At 49.1% G+C, this 19734-nt stretch overlaps 1 protein-coding gene across 2 annotated transcripts in view; it reads left to right on the top strand.

The window, feature by feature from the left end:
* Positions 1-19415, top strand: part of IFT43 (intraflagellar transport 43) — a 94744-nt gene extending 75329 nt beyond the window's left edge. For both annotated transcript variants that reach the window (XM_024737847.1, XM_024737848.1), the window contains exons 6-9: positions 18039-18111; positions 18362-18437; positions 18955-19017; positions 19149-19415. In XM_024737847.1, coding sequence (XP_024593615.1) covers positions 18039-18111; positions 18362-18437; positions 18955-19017; positions 19149-19271 — 335 coding nt within the window. In that variant the 3' untranslated portion in view covers positions 19272-19415. The remainder of the gene's footprint in view (positions 1-18038; positions 18112-18361; positions 18438-18954; positions 19018-19148) is intronic.
* The last annotated feature ends 319 nt before the right edge of the window (positions 19416-19734 follow it).

The following is a 19734-nucleotide window of genomic DNA, read 5'->3' as shown; positions in this document are numbered from 1 at the left end:
CATCCATTCAAAGTACACAGTGTGAATTTTTATACCTGTATATACCCAGTTAAATCTCCACCACCATCAATATACAAAACATTTCCATCACCCCCAGAAGTTTCTCATGCTACTTGCCAGTCCACCCTTCCTCTGCCCCTCCAGGCAGCTATGATCTGTTTTTTTGTCAAGATAGAGTGGTTTGTAGTTTCTAGAATTTTATATACATTGAATCATATGTATGTATGCTTCCGTGTTTGGCTTTTTCCGCTCACTGGAATGATTTTGAGATGCATCCAGCTGGTTGCATGTATCATTACCCTGTTCATTTTTATTGCTAATATATGGACATAGCACATTTTGGTTATCTAGTCACCTGTTAAAGGACATTTCAGTTGTTCGTTATCCCCATTTTAAAGATGAGCAGACTAAGGCAAAGAAAGGTAACCTTGCCAAAAGTCACACAGCTAGTAAATGACAGCATCAGGATTTGGAAGGCAGCTGTGCTCACCACTCTGTTACAAACGCAGCATAGTTCAGCACCAGGCTTTGAATGCAGGTCTTGGCTCCAGAGTCCTTGCTCTTGGCCTCTGGGCTGTAACAAATGGTACGACCCTCCGCTGTGCTGGCATCTCCTTGCACAGGTTGGTTGTGTCAATGTCAGTTCCCAGGTGTGTAAGATAGAGTGCTGGCATTACTGGCGGGATGCTTAATACAATTTCATTAAGGAAGGGGAGAAGAAAGATACTGTTTTCAGAGAATACCCCTACTATTCTTTTCCCCTTCACAAACTTGGAATGTGAAATTTGTGAATTGGCCTTTATTTTGGCTCCAGAGGTTTGACACATAAAACCCTTTCTTGTCAGAGTGCACTTGATGTTACCTTCTAGGAGGTATGCCTCTTCCCTGGCATAAATCTGTTTTCCATGCAGTTATGCCTGAGACCTGTAGTGGAAAATCAGTTCATAGGTTCCACTTCACACTCGACTTAGTCCATTTCACTGTATGTGAATGTTTAGAATCCATTATGCAATAGGAATCATATGTTACATATAACTAGTTTCTAGAATTATCTTTGCTCAGGGAATTACTTGGTTGGCTAGTTAAGGCTGCTCCTTTGAACTTAGAATAACCAGTGGGTGGGGAGACTCCACGAAATGATTGCCCTGAACCATCCATGGACGCTCATTCAGCAGTGACATTAAACAGATCTCTGGGCACCTGTGAGGGAACCTGCTGGTTCCCTTAATAAAATCACATCCAGGTTCCTTGAGGTCATCAGTGAGGAGTATTCTCACCTGGGAAGAGACTGCTCGTCTTCTGGTACTTGGTGGGGGTGGGCAATTGACGAGTCATCTCAAAGGAGAAGATGAATCTCCAGGAACAGAGATGAGAAGCCACGGTCCAGGGCCTCCTCCCAGCGCCTTGGAGGTGAGTTCCACTGAGGAGAGCCAGGGGGTCTTCATGCAGCGCCTCCTGCGGCTCGTGCTGCTCCCATGCCGACGGTGATGAGTGAGACAGCCCCTGCCCTCCAGGATTCTCTGACCTGGTGAGAAATGCCCACTCTTCTTTCCTCCTCTTCTGTTTTTGTTTTGTTTTGGTTTTGTTTTGTTTGCAGTACGTGGGCCTCTCACTGTTGTGGCCTCTCCCGTTGCGGAGCACAGGCTCCAGACGTGCAGGCTCAGCGGCCATGGCTCACGGGCCCAGCCGCTCCGCGGCATGTGGGATCTTCCCAGATCGGGGCATGAACCCGCGTCCCCTGCATCGGCAGGCGGACTCTCAACCACTGTGCCACCAGGGAAGCCCATCTTTCCTCCTCTTCTTTTATAGAAGACTTTGAGAAGCCATGTCTCTCGAGATATATTTCTCAGCATTCAGCCTCCCTGGATCACTCTTGATACATGGTGCTTCTTCTTCCCTGGGGAAGAAGCCGAGGGAGAGAAGAGAAGCACTTCCTCCCATCCATTGACCCCTCAGGCTTCCGAGGGAAGAGAACAGAAAAACAGAAGAAGGAAGGAGCTGTTGAGATCGGGTGTGTTTTTTTGAACGAGAAGCGAAGAGTAAGTGCCGTGTAGGGGTGGTTTGGGGGATCTGTTGGTTAACCGGAATGTATTGGCAGCGGGACTGTTTGCAAGACCAAGGCATGCTGAGCTCAAATGTTTTTAGGGGCCAGGCAGGTAATACAAACACTTGAAACAGCAGAAGTGTTCAACTATAAAGAATGGTGGGGCCTGTGGTGAGCTTGGAGGGGAGATGGCATGACCTGAAAGTTTTCAAATTCAGATTTCAAAAAATGACAGAATTTTAAAATATCACTTTATGAACAGGACAAAATGCATCTGCAAGTTGGATTAGGCCTTTGGGAAGGGATTTGCAAATCCTTCCTAAGACCTTGGAGGGCTCTCCTCTAGGGGAACACAGGACTTTGTTGGGGAGACAAAACATGAAAGATGGAAAGCATTACAAGGGTTAAATAGCTTAGACAGCAGTGTACTGAGCGACAAAGGTAGCAAGTAGTTGTTGCTATCTTGGTGATTTATGTTCTTAAGGGCTGTGAGGTCAGAAGAGGAAGTGATCCCTGTAGGCTGAGGGCCCTTCAGGAAGAAGGAAGAACTTGCCTGGGTCCTAAAGGCTGGGCAGGATTAGGTTAGGCAGAGAAACACGTATGTTCATTCACCATAACCAGGAGGGAAGCTGCTTCTGCAGAGTTAAGCCCTGATTCTGGTCCATTCTCAACTACAGATAGTCAACATCCCCACATAAACTGCCTTTCATGAAGGTTCAAGATTGCCAATCATCTAATTTGCTGATTCTAGGTAGACTTGATCACAGCTAGAGCTGACACCGTGCTTCGGGGAAGCTGGGATTCGTGGTTCTGGAGAACAGCTAAGAATAATGGACAGCCAGAGCCCCCGAATGACCTCAGGGTCCCAAAATTGTGGGATGGCAAAACGGATCTTTCCTTTAGTGTCTTAATTATCCATTCCTATTTTGGAATCAAGTTTCTAGTTTGCCGTAGGCCTTCATACTTCTTCTGTCATGGAAGGTTGTATGTTAGAGAAAGAACATTGGATCTGGAATAGGAGTGAACCCAGTCTCTACAGGCGACATTGGGCAAGTCATTCATTCACTCATTCCTTTAACCACCATTTGTTGAATACCTGCTATGTGTGATGCTTGGAGCTGGGCACTAGGAACATGATGGTGTACAAACCATTCTTAGTCCTTGCCCTCATACAGCTTACAGTCTAGTCGGGGATATGGGGACTAATCAAATAGTCACACACTAAATAAGTGAGGACAAATTGCAATTGAGTCCACTGAGGGAAGAGTCTGGAGTGCCATGAGGGAGAATAACGTGGAGACCTGTTTGGGTTTGGGGACTGAGGGAGGGCCACCCTGAAGAAGTGACTTTCAAACTTCGACTTGAAGGAAGAGTAGAAGTTACCAGCAGGGACTTCCCTGGCGGTCCAGGGGTTAAGACTCCGTGCTCCCAATGCAGGGGCAACAGGTTTGATCCCTGGTCGGGGAACTAAGATCCCGCGTGCCACGTGGCATGGCCAAAAATAAATAAATAATTGCTTGCCAGCGAAAGGAGTGTGGAGGCTGCGGGTTGGGAGGACCCTGGTAGAGGAGACAGGAGGCACAAAGTCCTGTCATCTCTCTGACGCCAGAAGTGTTTCCAGGCCTGTTTGGTCTCTTCTGGCTCTAAAATCCAGCTCTCAGAAAGTGAACTCTGGATGGAAAGTGAAACTTCAAAAGGGGCACTGAGAGGCAGACAAATGGGAGAAAAGAAATTCTTTGTCTTTAAAAAAGATAAACAGTATTCAGATTGAGATCATCTCTTAAAACACAATTAGATGTGGACTCAACTTTCAAAAAGTTTATCTCTGAGGTAAAGTCAAGTTAAGAAAGAACTTGTGAGCCCCCCAAATAATGGCTTTAGAAAAGTGGAAAGTCTCTGAAAACAGGAGCTTAAAAAAAAGGATTAGCTCTTTCTTGCCTATAACCATCGCATCTTGGTGTAACCCAGGACTGCGGGTGGAATTATAACTCCCTCTTCCTGGCATCTCCCAGTGCCTCTGGGGCATGCCGCCTTCCCACTGGAGAGGGCTGTGCCCTTTGCATCCTTGGCTCCAGGTGTGACAGAATCGAATACCTTAAAACCTTAGGAGTGATAAATCCTATGGCCAACCCAAAAGTGTGAAATTCCTAAAGGACAGGCTGAGTTGAGCCACTTCTAGCCAGGGGCAATTGGGGACTTAATTCTGCAAGTGTAGCAATCTGGATGATCTGAGAGCTCCAAATTTAAGGGTAATTGCTCAATTTTCTATCCATGTCAACAGGGAAAATAGGTAAAAGTGGCTGAACACAGCCAAGCAATGAGGCTGGATGAGATGTGAGATGCTGGACTGTCAGTGGAATTAGAAAAATGCTATACGTAGTGGGATATCGCTCTGTCGCCCCTCTTCCCGTTCATGTCTGTCTCCGGGCTTTCTAACTCTCTTTTGGGCTCTTTCTCATTGCCTGCTTAATCCTTCCACCCTATCCTTCATCCGTTCTCCTGCAAGCAGCAGTCACTATTGGCCCAAGCAGTTTTAACGTGGAGAAAGAGAAAGTGGAAAGAATTCTTTAAGTGCAGATAAATTGGAACCCTGATATCTCAATTCTTTTCTCTTGCTTAGTACGAATGTTCCGTTATGTTGGCATTCCCTTCCTTAAGCTTACTGCAGCACACTGGACTTATTAGGTAGTACCCAAACCTAGTTCCTTTGCCTCCCTTTCTGTGCCTTGTTAAGCTTCATTCTGTTTATAGGATACTGGGTATGAAATTTGAAAAAGAAGTCCTTCTTATAGGAAATGGTATTGATAATTAATGTTTGTAAGTGTTTACCAAGAGCCAGGGCCTGTGCTGCTTTACCTGCAATATTTCAGTTAATCCTCGCAACATTTCTATGAAGAGACACTGTGATCATCACCCTTTTACAGAAGAAGAAATTGAAGTTTTGTAATGTTTAGTAGCTCACAGAGGTCACATGGCTAGTAAGCAATGATGTGCTGGGAAATATTTAACAACCAGCTCTCTGGGGGAGAAAAAGTCCTCATTGGTAGAGTTTGCCGATTTCTGTGGTGTAAATGCTCCCACGAGGGCTGTTTTCAAGCTCCCAGCATGACATCAGTGACCACAGAACTGGGAAGAGATGGACAGTAGCACACCAGTATGTTTCCATCATACAGGTACATTGGATGTAAATAATTTCAAGAGCATAGGCAAAGTAAAATGTAGTAAAATTTAGGAAGTGGTGAGTTTTGAGTATTACCTTTGTTTCTAATATAATTTATTTAATTATAAGGATGTATAATTTAATCTTTAATAATGCTTATGTTTAACAACCTGCATGCGAAATTCCTAAAATTTTTAGCCAGCATGAGCTGCTCTAGGACGTCACTGCTAGTAAGTGATGGAGCTGGAGTTGGGACATGGCCTTTGTGACTCGTGATTACCTGTTCTCACCACCTTCGTCTTTGCTCTCAAAGTGTTAGGTTCGTTTCTCAAGCCTGCTTATCCAGGAAGCTTGCCTCCACTCATATTCCCACTGCCCTGTTGCAGATTTGTTATTCTTTCCTGATTCTCAGATTAACCCACTGGCCCCTGTCCTCAGCTCTGCTGATCCTTTCCCTGTGAAGTCTTGGCAGCAACATCCAGGCTGAGCAGAGAAAAGCCAGAGAGACCAGGTCTTTAGGGCTCTGTGACACGAAGCAGAATCTTCAGGTTGGACCACTCCTCTCCTTCATGTTATGCTTTCTTTTCTATCAAATCCATTGGGATTGCTTTTAGATAATGAATTCTCTTCTGGGTCCTTTGGAGAGGAGAGCCTATTTTAAGGGGAGAGGAAGGAGTGTCACTGGGCTTGTGCAGGTGGCAGGGTGAGTAGCGGGGAGGAGTATGGGAAGTTTGGAAGAACAGAGACCCCGCAGGGCACTCCCAGGGCCGTGGTGGGCTATGGCTGGAGCTCTCCCACCAGCGCAATGCTTTGAGACACAGCTGAGGGAACAAACTGACATCACAGAGACTTGGGACACTCAAAAGACTGCATGGAGCGTTAAAGAGCCCCAGCCAGGGGTGTTGGATCATGGTGCCAACACTGAGCTGAGACCATCATGGGCCCCAGGTTCATTTTAGTATAGAAAAGAAACCTCTGTAAAGTGATTCTCCAAACAAAAGACTCGGTGCGCCTTAACTGTAGGCCATGTCTGTGGCTGGGACATTTGGAAAGACTTCCATAGGCAAATATGACAGTCAGGTGTTTTGGGGTTTTTTTTTATCACTAGGTATATGGGAATGGACAGCCTAGAAATAAGGATGTCGTAGAGATAGAAGGCACCTCATTTTGGTGGTGAGGAAACTTGGGACAAGAGTTGACAAGTAACTGCACATGGTCAGCAAATCAGGGGCAGATCTGGGACCCAGGTTTCCTACTCCTAATCAGGTGGACCCTCTAGTACAGCTCTGTGGACCAGGAATCTGGGTTCAGTTCTTCCTTGATAGATAGTTAAGGCCACATTCCTGGCAGCAAAAGAAAAATGAACTCTAGTAGATGTAGACTCTTGGGGCCCCAAGGGCAACTTCTTTACTCCCCAGTGTGGGTTTGGCCCCAGAGTGACTGAGATGCCAGAGGCGTTACAGGGGACTTGCCAGAAGTTTCTTTAATGAAGCAAGAAAAGTTGTTTTGACTTGCTGTTGTTTTTTGCAGGAGGTAATTCAGGGTCCCATGCCCCTACCATGGGATAAGCATACACCATCATGGAGTAGGTATCTAAGAGCTGATGGGATGGAATGACTTAGCTCAGCACACATAGTAGAGACTGGTTTGGCTGTGCTCTTCTTGCCTCTTGAAGAGGCGGAGAGTCAGGGGAGCTTCTGCAAATGGAGTTAAGCTTGGAGCACATTTTAGTTGTTCTGCTTTGTCACCTCAGTTGTTCCGTACCTCGCCCTGGTCCAGCTGCAAAGCACAGCCCAGAGCATTGACCAGACCTCCTGCTCTGCTGGCAGAGCTGGAACAGAGTGCTCTAGGCCCCTAGTGGGCCCCTACAATCTCTGGGTCACACCAGCCTTTCAAGCTTTCCGTCACAAACAGCTCTGCCCGAAACACGGTTGACAGCGACCTCTCTGGGACTCCATTTTCTTTGTTCACGTGAGCAGCTTACAGGGACATCCCCGTCTGAAGAGGAAGAGTGGGGAGCATGACACAGATGTCCTGCACCACGCATGCACGCGCATCGTGAAGGAAGCAGGTTGTATTAACCTTCCTCCAGGAACACAGAGAAAGCTCTGTCAGCATTCCATCGTGCTGTAGTCGGTTTGGAGGAATGTGGTTAATAGTAAATCATCCCACATTAAGCACTGACAAAAGTAGAAGAGAGTTGAGTCTCCCTGAAACAGTTGTAGAGATCTGGGTATTTATCCTGTAACTCCTTGGATTCTGTCCCTGTTGAATATGGAAGACAGGATCAGGGCAGGACAAAGCCAATCCCGTTTCGTTTTGTGAGATGGTCCTAGATGTGACGGTGAGCCGTGGTCCAGCTTTGGGGAGAGGCACGGGTACTTTTCCGCACAGCTGTGAAAGGAGTGGTGGATGAGGGCAGAGAGGAGATGAAGCCATATTGATGGGAACCATTGCCCAGGGACATCTTACACTCAGATTTTTATGTGACTAGAAGGAGAGGCTCAGTGCTTTAGGATATCTGTTTCAGGTGATGGGGACTGTATAGAGAAGAGGCATAGCGTTCTCTGCCACACACAAAAAAAGACAGGTGGATTTGTAGAGTTGCTCCAAATAGTCTTTGTAACCCAAACCACAGCAAGCTGTGGCCTGGGGGCTGTGCTCTCCAAGCAAACGGCCGTGAGGCCTCACTCATCTTGAAGTCTGACGGTCAGAAAGTGCTTAGGTGAGACAGGAAGGGACAGGCATGATTGTTCATCTGAGGTTGGACTCAGCACATCACTTAGACCTCAATTGAAGTCTTTCCTTCCAACACATGGGGATTAGTTTCTAAAGAAGAAGCCGAGATAACAAAGCCTAGGTATAGCAGAAATCCAGGGGAGCGGTGATAGGGGCCCTCTTACCCTAGCGAGAGACGAACTTGATATGGCCAACTGGTAGGTCTTCCTTTCCAGCTTCAGGTCCTCCCAGCGTTCTAAAAATGCCCAGATGTTTGGTGTGCACACGTGTGTACTGGCCTATATATAGACACACGCGAGGGGACACACACTGGGAATGTTCAGAAATCCAGGGGAGCGGTGATAGGGGCCCTCTTACCCTAGCGAGAGACGAACTTGATATGGCCAACTGGTAGGTCTTCCTTTCCAGCTTCAGGTCCTCCCAGCGTTCTAAAAATGCCCAGATGTTTGGTGTGCGCACGTGTGTACTCGCCTATATATACACACACGCGAGGGGACACACACTGGGAATGCGATTCCTGAGTGCATAAGTGTGGTTGACGGACTGGGTTTACCTAAAAGACCCTTTAAGAGGAAGCTCTTGAAAGATGATTACAGAATTGAGACACCATCATTTAAAAGTGCCCGAGGCAAATGCCTTTGAAAATTGCTGCAGCGGAGGGACAGAGAAAGAACCCGGCAGCCCTGGATTGTTGCCCCGTTCCCTCAGGACCCGTCCCCCCCTCCCCCTCTGTTTCTCATCTGATGAGAGAGAGAGAGCAGCAGTAAGACTCCTCATCTATCTTATGAAAATCCGATTGGGAATGGCTGTGATCAAAACCAGCTGGCTGTCACCGGCAGTGGCCTTGCGAGGAGGGAACCGCTCAGAAGCATTCCGTATGTGGCGGAGTCACGGCTGGCACTGATCAAAGGAGCATTTTTGTAATAAATATATATAAGGAAAAAATACAAAACCTAAGGATTTAGAATAAAAGTAGGGTAGTTTGTCTTGTTTTTTTCAGCGTAACACGGGGAGGATGAAATAGAATCAGATATGCCTGGTTTCTAACACAGAAACCAGGCATATCTGGCGGCTCTGAGAAGGTGCTCTGTGTCACATTAATACCATATCACTGATCTTGGGCCTTATTGAAGAGAGTGGAGAGTTCCTCACTTTCCATTCCTTCCAGCCACTTCATTCCTCGTCACCTTTGAAGTCGCTTACCCCCGCTCGTCCTTAACACATCTCTACGGATCAAAGCTGGAACTGCCACGAAGCTCCCAGAGAGCTCTTGGGGTGGCAGGGAGCGTCCCTGTTCATTGTTCTTCTTTTCCTTCAACTGTTGGTAACCACTGTGCGATTGTTCCCTAGAGACCACTCCAGTGCGTGACACCAGGTCCTCCCAGTGTCAGGCTCCTGGGCTGAACAGGCTCCTTCCCTATGGAGAACCCTTGTTGGGCCGTACTTGCCTCCCATGAGCACTGCCTTTGAATTGCTCCAAAGGGTCAGTCCTGGCTGATGCCCCTTTGCGCGGTCAATACTGACTCTTCCACAGCCCCTGGTGGACTGCGTGGGGTGATGGGGCAAATCGCATTCTAGGGTATTACATTCATGCTCCTTCCGGAGAGTGCCACCACCCCTCTGTGGGTAATGTGCTGAGGCCGGGCCTGCACACCCACAGGAGACCGCGAGCTAAGTCACCACTCAGCACAGCCTCCTGTCTGCCCACCACCCAGCCGGCACCACACCCCCTGAGGCCCGGCTTGTCTCAGAAATGGACTCAGTCCAAGCCCTCCCGTCCAGCCCGTCGTCAGCCAGGAGAGTGGCCACGGTGTGGGCGGCTGGGAGGAACAACCGGCTCTTTCGATGTTCTTCCTGAGGTCGGGGATCTCTTTCCCCAGCTGCAGGAGGAGGGGGTGGGTTCGGCAGGAGCATGGAGACATCTCAACGTATGGGACCTAGATAAACCGCCCCCCACCCAAGCCAGCGCCTCAGGACGGACATCTTCCTGCCCCTGTCATTCGCTTCCTCAGGGACCTGCTTGGGCACCTTTTGCTCGTGATCAGTCCTGTTTCTCAGTCCCTGCAGTGGACCTTCTGGCCAGCAGCATCACAGTTTTCAGACTCTTCTCCCATGGCTGCCTCTCTCCTCCCCTCCCAGTGACCCGGCCGGATCAGGTGAAATCACCGGGGATCGGTCCTCATAAAGCAGACCCGCCAGGGACCTGCAGGCACATTTTTGCCCCGGAGCCCCAGTGCATCCAGGGAGTGCAGGGGCCCAGGAGCTCCTCTGAGACCGTCCCTTTCCCTTGTTCCTTCGGGTGTTGGAAGCCTGTTGCCTACCACTTTCCCCTTTTCTTCTCCCTTTAAAAAAATTCTCCATTTTTTCACTTAGAAAAAAAAATTATTTATACGATTGAGATCCACTAATTAAAGCCATTTTCTGGTATTTGGTTACTGGAGTGTTTGATGTCTCTCTGACAAGACCATGAAATGCATGGAGTGTCCACAGGGACAGAATTTGCTGAACACGGCTCTTTGTAAATGAGGGGACACAGTGTCGCAGCAGCTCATGAATATGAAACGCCCATGATGCCACCTCAGTGGACTTGGGAACACAGATGAATCCTGTCATGTGCTAAATGAGACCAATTTCTTTCATTTAACTTCATCTTCAATCAGACCTTCTTCCATTTGCCTGTTTAAAATTCCCCATACGTGATGCAGAAGGTAACAGCATTCAGTAAAACAAAGTTTTGCAGCTGCAGAGAAAAATTATAATGATCTCAGGTGTAACGTTGCAATCTCCTGGAAACGTGGACATTCTTTCCTTTCGCTCACGAGCTCTGCTGAGAGTCTGTTGACTTTGAGCGCAACATTGGGGGTTGTCTGGACTGCTCTTCTTGGGGTGTCCCTCCACAGCGTGTCCAGGCCCCTTTCAGGTGGGTTATTGAATGTGGCTGTGAATTACGCAGGATGGACGTGAGCCCTCAGCAGCCCACGAGTGCTCTGTTGTGGCCAGGGCACTGGGCGGGGGAACAGCTCTGGGAAGAGATGGTGTGGGACCGCATGGGGCCTCTGCCGTGGGGGGCACAGTTAGTGGGTGAAGCGAGAGGGGCAGATGTCATCATTCAGCGCCCGGAGGAACCTTACAAGGTAGGCCAGCCCCTGGTATCGTTTACTAAGGCGTCAAGGTCAGCAAGTGCTGGAGTTAGAAGAGACTTTATGTAGCTCTCTAGAAACCCTTCTGGCCACGACCAGAAAATTCCATTCAGAAATCCCCAACCAAGAAAATCAGCAAAGAGTAGAACCTAAAAGGGACACAGAGAGGAGGGGCTCCCTGCCTGAGCCATCTTTGCCTGGGTGGGACCGAGGGCCGGATCAGGGTGCCTCCTTCATTCTCTCCTTCCTCTGCAGGAAGATTTACACGCCAGGGGAAGAGCCTGAGTAATGCTCAGGGTGTACTCATTACACGCGGAGCCTGATCTAAGAAATCACTTTCTGTTCTTGTACCAAAACAAGCTGACAACAGCTAGATGTGAAGGCAGGCTATCATGAAATACGTTGCAGAGATCTGGGGCCAGGGTCTTTGCAGGAGGCAGGCAGGCTTCTTGCTGTTGAGCCACAGGGGCAGAAGGGGATCCCTCTGGGACTTCCCTGGGTACTTAGCATTTTAGTGTGCGGGTGTGATGGTATTACGGGCAACGTGTGTATTTCAGGGCAAGTGGCAGCTTCTCGCATCTTTGAAACCAGTTGTAATTGATCCTACTGGTGTTCCCACATGTTTCTATTATTTATTTCTATTACTTATTTAAGCACCCCTCATTTATTTCTGTGGTTTCATCTGGTAGTTGGTTTGTTGGTAGATCTGTTGGCAGGCTAGTATGCTGGTATCTTGATGAGTTTTCCATTTGGCAACCTCTCTCTTTGGAATTAGCTCTTACTGCTGTTGCTGTTCATTAACAAGCCTTTACTGGGGGCTCCCAGAAGGTGGCATGATGGAGTGGGGCACGCTAGAGATCAAGAGGAAGCCCAGGGTGAAGAGCAGTGTGACCCAGCCTCAGGATGGAAGCCCAGCAGTCCATATGGACCCAATTTGGATGACTCTTCCTCTGTAACTTTGTCCCCACTCCTCCATTGTTTCTTGTATATGCACAGGCCCTTCCCAGGAGGCCTTGCAGCTCTCAAGTGAGGTAAAGCCTCTGTTGTGATGTCATCAAATCCAGGATGTATCTAAGGATTGCTCTTGGTTGTTCTTGCGAAACGAATCCTGCCTAGGCAACTTTGGGACTCAGTAACACTTATACTATAACTAGAATGATATAGAGAAGATGGGCATGACCCATCCATGTGTGTGACTTGCAGATTTGAGGGGCATTTATTGATCCAGTTCCGTTCAGTTGTCCTTTAGTTTGCCCATCTTTGGGAATGCAGAAGTGACTGGGACGTGGTCTTCACCCTCCACTAGTTCAGCATCTAGGAGGCAGGCCGAGGGCAAATTTCACTTGCTCTACCTACAGCAAAGTAATCAGGTCCATCCTGTGTCCTTGAATATAAAGCATTGTGGAAAGGTAGAGTAGGAAGCTCTGAATTCTGCCTGTTGGGTTCCAAGATGATTCACAAAGGAAGGGAATGTGCATTTTCCTTATTCTGCTCATTTATCATCATTCTTTTAATGTACAGACCCGCCCTTTGCAACTTTTCCATGCTGGGTCCATCTTGGTTTGCCCCTAATATGCCTCCAAAGAGGTCTTGCCTATAGCAGGCACCCAGGCGTCTCCTGGCCGGTTGATGCAGGTCCTTCCTCACCTGGCACCTGACGCCCTCTCTCCTGCTTCGCCCCGAGCTGCTCTCTCCTGGGCCCTGCATGCCAGCCACGCCACCCTTTTAGCGAGTTCCTCCTCACCTCCTAGCGCCTTTGTGCACTTTGCCCCCTGCCTGGCTTAGTCCTGTTTATCCTTCAGTGGCCCTGTCCTAGTTCAGAGACCTTCCCTAACTCGACACTCCACCCCCTCAAAATCCTGAATTAGATCCTCTCTGGACTGAATTAAGGGCATTATGCAGCATCCATTTGATAGAAAACTAGATGGTCATTTAAAAGAATAAGATGCATGTGTACATTGAAAAGGACAGATAAAAGTAAGTCGCAGGACTTCCCTGGAGGTCCAGTGGTTAAGACTCCATGCTTCCGCTGCAGGGGGCATGGGTTCAATCCCTGGTCGGGGAACTAAAATCCTGCATGCCACATGGCACAGCCAAAAAATAATTTAAAAAAAAAGAAAAGTTGGGGCTTCCCTGGTGGCGCAGTGGTTGAGAGTCCGCCTGCCGATGCAGGGGACACGGGTTCGTGCCCCGGTCCGGGAAGATCCCACATGCCGCAGAGCGGCTGGACCCGTGAGCCATGGCCACTGAGCCTGCGCGTCCGGAGCCTGTGCTCCGCAACGGGAGAGGCCACAACAGTGAGAGACCCGCGTACCGCAAAAAAAAAAAAAAAAAAAAAAACTTGTAAAACAATGGATACGTAACATGATGCCATTTGCAAACATTTTAAAAGGACATATGTGCTGTGTATGCAGAAATTCTTTTCAGTAAACATATATGAGAAATGGTTAATAGTGATCACCTCTAGGGAGATGGCTGGGATTCATATAAGGAAAGGACATTTTTCATCTTAAACTTGTCTACAGCATTTGAATTTATTACCACATATAATATTACTTTTGCCGTTAAAAATAAAACATTAGGTCTCCCTGTTATTTTGGTCTCAGAGTCCAGTTAGCTCCCTTCACAGTGTGTGTTTTCATTTACAGGCAGCACATTTATTTGTGTTTATTGCTATCTCCCACTACACTGGTGCTGCAGGAAGACAGGGCCCATGTCGGGTTTATCTGCTGTTGTTACTGGCACCTCCTAGCACGGTGCCTTTCACAGAAGGGCTGCTCCATTCATCCCTTCAAGGATGAATGGATAAACGAATGAACAAGTGAACAAATGCAGTTTCCCCACAGTGTGGCTAATTGGGCAACACGTGGGATACAAGCAGGTGAAAGGCAAGTGAGATGGCTGACATGAGAGGCTGGGAGCAAATGCAAAGAGCAGGGAAGGCCCGTTTTGTTAAGGAGTCTGAGCTGGGAGAGAGCAGCGGGTAACTGGTCAGCAGGGGGCGCTGTCTGGGGGAGCTGAAACGAAGGATGAGGGCGCCCGCTGCTGCGGCACTGACATCTCAGCCCTTTTGCCTCGCCGGCCCTTTTTCTTGGGGCCATTGGAGGCATCCGTTCCCCTCCTTCTCCACGCAGCTGGTTTAGAGCCACACGGACGGCGGGGGATGGAGCCACCGGGTCTCCAGTGTCAGTCCATTTTTCTCTGCACCATTTGGCCTTGTTGTAGGGAAGTAGCCAGTCGGCCATATGGTGAGGGAGAGACTTCCCTTAGTTATGGTTATTGGGAGACAGAAACACCCGAGAACAGAGGACACTCGGTCGCAGGCAAAACGAAAGCTGTCCCAACTATAGGCGGTTGTCTCACCTCTCCACTAGTAGAGGCATCTTCGAAGTCACAGGACCTTTGCAAAGAAAGCCTCTGGGCAGGGGTGGGGACAGCCTTTTGGGGAGGGGTGCAGTTGAACTGGAGCTGGAAGCCTGCTCTGTCCGTTCTTAATGACTCACTTCACGCAAGCTACTTCATCTTGCTGAGCCTCAGTGTTCTCGTCTGGAAGATGGTGACAACTGGGCAGGATTAAATGAGAAAATGAGGGTAGAGCCATATAGTTTCTCTCCATGCTCAATGTTTTATCTGTTAAACGAATAAGAATAATATAGAATATTTATTACTTACTAAGCATAGTGCTTGATATTTTAGATGATCGCATGTAATACAGCAACCCTGTGAGGTGGGTGTAGTTATGTTCCCCGTTTTACAGCTGAAGAAACTGAGGCACAGAGAGGATGAAGCCTCACAGCTAGTACCCGGGGGAGCCAGGCTTCAAATGCTTCCAGTGCCTGCACTCTTAGCCACTGGACAGGAGTGTTACCCATATGCTTAAGTAGCCCATTGTTTCTGTTAATGTTCTTATTATCAGCAGCATCGAAGAAAATGAAACTAAAGTTAACATAATTATTGAATTTTTTTAAATAGTGGCTGCTTTTCAATAGTCCTAGAGGATACTTCTTTGTTCCTCTTACTGTCTCTATTAAAATTGTTGCTTTTGAATGTTAAGCTTGACACCCTGAATCAGACACTAGGTCACTGGTTCAGGCTTGCAGCAGGGCCGGATCATTCCATGCAGGTAATTTTGTGAAGAAGCGGATTGATTTCTCAAGCCCGTTTTCTTTTTCTAGGTTGGGTCATCCTGCATGTGTGTGTATGAGAGAGAGGGGTGGGCGGAAGGGAAGAGAGAAAGAGGACAGAAACTCCTGGGAACATGTTATATATATCCATAAGCAAGCACTTGTCTGTGATTGTAAATCAGAAACTGTAAAATTAGGAAGTTCTTTGAAGTTTGCCCAAAACCTGCTCCACGGCCACCTGTTCCACTGGGGCCGGCAGTTGGATGGCCAGGCTCTGCGGCGATGGCTCAAGCTGTCACTGCACCGAAACGCTCCAGCCTGCCTTGGCCTGGCTGTCATCGCTGGCTTGGTCCCACTCAGGCAGTTCACCGGTTTCTGTTGGACACCAGGCTTCCAATTAGAGAGAAGTCCCACTGTGTGGCCAGCCCCGCCAGTGCCGCTCTGAGCGGCCCCTTTGCCAAGGCCTGAGCTGACCTCCGCTCTGTCACAGATGGGCCAGCCCCACGCTCCTTCGTGCGCATTTGGAGGAGGGGGGTGGGGACAAACAGGGAAGCCACGGGGACTCAGAGTGGATAGTGGGCAGAAGTGCAGCTCCTCAGAGCTGGGAGAAGCTGGGCAGAGTTGACAGGACCCAAATGCTGACATTGCAGAGCAAGAGGGGACTTGGGGAAGACCCCGTCCTGAGCCCTGAGCACAGCAGGGAGCATTTTCTTACCAACTTCTGAATATTCATCTCAGGCTGGGCCTCACACCGAGGAGAGCCAGGAGCAGCTAACTGCCTCACGCCGGACCTGTCACACTGCTGATGGCGCATGGCACGGCCAGCTTCCGCCCTGCCCCACTGCAGGGCCCGTGCAGTCCTGCCAGCCTAGGAGCCCTCTTGGCCTGGACTCAGGGACGGTGCCATCAGCAGCCCTCACGTGGACTGTATTCTTCACTCGGAGTGAACAGGGACGAGCAAGCTGAATTTCTGTTAGCATAAGAAGTAGAACATTAGAGAATTCCACCTCTCATTCTCTAGCAGGGTAGGGAGCTAGAACCTAAGCTCTGAACTGCGTCCTTCTAGATAGAGGACTTGCTGAATGTCATTCATTATTTCGGGGCTGGTGTATGTGTCTTCTTTATTTCCCTATCAGCATTTTCTTTTTATTTTCATCCCTTTAATCACTCTCTTTCTCTGCCTGTCTCTTTCTCTCTGTCTTATTTTCTCTGTCTCCGTCTCTCCCTTGCACGCTTTCTGTCTCTCTTTCCAGGTACGGCATCTGTAACCCCTCCATTGGAAGCAATAATAAAGATGCCAGGCTGGGAACTGACATTTATATACTCGGGCTTAGCTTGACTGGAACCATCGCAAAGTCTAAATAATGAATAGCCTGAAAGTGGCAAGGGTCTTCCCAGCTCTTCTTGGAATGATTCTGCGTCTCTTAAAAAAAAAAATTTTTTTTTTTTTAAATTTAGTCCATGGAAGCAAAAACGAAGGGTGGGGACTTCCCTGGTGGCGCAGTGGCTGAGAGTCCACCTGCCGATGCAGGGGACACGGGTTCGTGCCTCAGTCCGGGAAGATCCCACATGCCGCGGAGCGGCTGGGCCCGTGAGCCGTGGCCGCTGAGCCTACGCGTCCGGAGCCTGTGCTCCACAACGGGAGAGGCCACAGCAGTGAGAGGCCCACGTACTGCAAACAAAACAAAATAACAAACAAAAAAAACGAAGGGTGTCTTCACTGCTCTCTCCTCTCTGGAATTTTTCTTCCTTTTAATATTTGCAGTTGGTTTGGGATTTCCAGGACTGTCTCTCCCTGCTTGGCCTTTTTTCTGCCCCATCTCTTTTTTTCTCTATGCAGACTGGTTAAAACAAAGAAAGCCCCTCTACCAGTCAGTGATACTCACTGAGAGAAGGCAGTATTTCTTTAAGGTGTTAGGTTATCCCCAGGAGAAGATGGACAATTTTTCTGCTATAATAAGCAAGTTTCCACAATTAAGTGATGTGCTGTCTCTCTGTTTCTCCACGTGCATGACTTTGTTAGATTGACAAAGGGAATGGCCTCATGTCTCTTCCTATGTTTGTATGTCTGTCTCATGTGGAGAGTTCAGAGGAGGAGAATCTCCAAGAGACAGCAAGGGAAGTGTCATCTTTAGAGTCAGTGTTGTTTATTATATTAGACCCGGTAAATGGAGACTCTGATCCTGGACACACTGCTGGGAAGCCAGGTCACATCATTAGGCGTAAAGTGACCTTCAGATACAGGCTCAGGCCTTGCAAAGACTAGGACGAGCTGATGCAGGTGTGAACCTTGGTCATGAGGAGGTGCACTCATGGTGACATCCCCCTCGTGACACTACGCTTTCCCACTTCCTCTGTCTCTGACCACGCCAGGTTCATTCAGCTCCTCTTTTCTTTTCTCTCCTCTAATAAAAACACTTCCCCAAGTGCTGTCTGGGACTTTCTTCTCATTTCTTTACATTTCTCCTTAGAGAGCCACGCCAGTGGCTTCTAACCTGGAGCAAACATCAGGATCACCCAAGAAATCTTAGGGAAAAATACAGACACCTGAGCCCCACCCCACTAGGAGATTCTAGTCCAGCAGGTTCTGGGGTAAAGCCTGAGATTTGGGAATTGTTGAAGTTCTACCTTTGATTCCCATGCACACCTCTACTTCAGTTCCACAGCCCTCGACTGGGGTCCTAGAGGCCAGAGACCATTGTGTCCATTCTACCCAAAGCCTGTAGCCCTAACTGTGGCCGGCACGTTGAAGGTGATAAGTAGCCAGTGGAGAAGCAGGCAAGATCCCCCATTCGTGCTGCTGACATTTTTGGCTTCTCCTCTCATTGCAGATATTCCTGTTATTCCTGACCTGGAAGAAGTACAGGAGGAAGACTTTGTTTTGCAGGTGGCGGCCCCTCCCAGGTATGTTAAATTAATATGAAGTTGGCAGGAGGCAGGGACCATGCCACACACCATCTCCAGTGGTGCTGCCCCCCAGGGGAGATCCAGATGTCTCTGGATGGACTCCATCCCAGGGTTCCCATTTTATTAGACGTTTTCTCCCCATTTTGGTCCTTCCCAGCTGCCTACGAGGCTCTGGGTTGGTGGCCCGGCAGCACTCCTGGCACTGGTTCTGCCTGTGGTTCCTCCTCACATTCCGTCTTTCCTGCAGCATCCAGGTCAACCGGGTGATGACCTACCGTGACCTGGATAATGACCTCATGAAGTACGCAGCCTTTCAGACCTTGGTGAGTGAGGCAGCTTCTGTGTAGAGGAGCAGGCTCCAGGCAGCATCCATAGGGAGTTCTCAGTTTCTCCAAAGCCTTACAGCCTCTCCTCCGTGGGTCTCTGAGGCTGCCGGGCAACAGTCCCTTTGCAGAGACATCATCCTTGGGTATTACAGCATCCCTGGACCCAACATATTCCAGCGTTCCCAGGGCCAGTCTCCTTCCTGCTTCCCTGGCTGCCCCCGTGGCATCAGTAGATATGCTGCTGTCATGCCTGCCATCCTGGTATTGACCTTCCCCCAAGGAGTGCCCAACCTGTAGGACATCATGGTGTTCCCTCAGTTCTCAGTGGCATTGGGGTCCACCCACAGTTTTGCTCTTTCACAAGGCATTTGCAATTTCGCAAGGCATTCTGGATTTGGGAAGTTCCACCACACTCAACCTGGCCCCCCTCTCTTTGCCAGAGGTCATTGTCCGAAGGCCTCCGAGGTGCACAGCCTGCCTTGTTTTTCTTTTTTTTTTCCCTGCCCATTCACAGGATGGAGAGATCGACCTGAAGCTCCTCACCAAAGTCCTGGCGCCGGAGCATGAGGTTCGAGAGGTACGTAGCGGCGGCAGTGCGTGCCCCTCGTTCCCGGGAACAGCTGGCTCCGAGGCTGGCCTCGGCAGGAGGCTGGCTGTGACCGAGGGGACGGCGTCCCCCAGCTCACCCCACGATGCCTGTCTCGGCAGGATGACGTCAGCTGGGACTGGGACCGTCTGTACACTGAGGTGTCCTCAGAGCTCCTCAGCGAGTGGGACGTGCTGCAGACGGACAAGGAGGACCCTGTGGGACAGCAGCCCTCGCACACCTGAGCCCGGGGTTCGCTCTCCCTGCACGCGGTCACCTCTGCTTTGGACTCGAGACACAGGCCATAAACCTAAAACTAAAGAAGCTTGCAAGCAGCTCAGAATTTTTATGTGGACTATTTTGTAATAAAAATATCTATTTTCAGTAGACCGTATTGGATCGTTCGACTGTAAGAAATTGCTTTTTTCTGTAGCCCTCTCTTCCGTTTCTTTCCAGCACTCCCTTGGAAAGATTCGTCAAGAGTGAAGGAGGGTATCTCCCCCCATCGCTGAAGCTTGGGAGGGAAAGCTAGATTCAGGGGGAGAAGCGGTGGTGCTCCTGGAAGCCGTTCGGCTCACAGAAGTCACAGCAGCTCCCCGGAGCATCTACCTGTGGGCACCTGGACGCAGGGATACGGGAGGTGGCATGCGGCTGCCTGCAGGGGTCCTGGGGGGGGCCTGGCCACATGCCTTTCTCACTTTGGACGGT

Source organism: Neophocaena asiaeorientalis, unplaced genomic scaffold, assembly GCF_003031525.2.
Source record: "Neophocaena asiaeorientalis asiaeorientalis breed wild unplaced genomic scaffold, Neophocaena_asiaeorientalis_V1.1 scaffold49, whole genome shotgun sequence".
NCBI lineage: Eukaryota > Metazoa > Chordata > Mammalia > Artiodactyla > Phocoenidae > Neophocaena > Neophocaena asiaeorientalis.
This window is presented reverse-complemented; position numbering and strand designations above follow the sequence as displayed.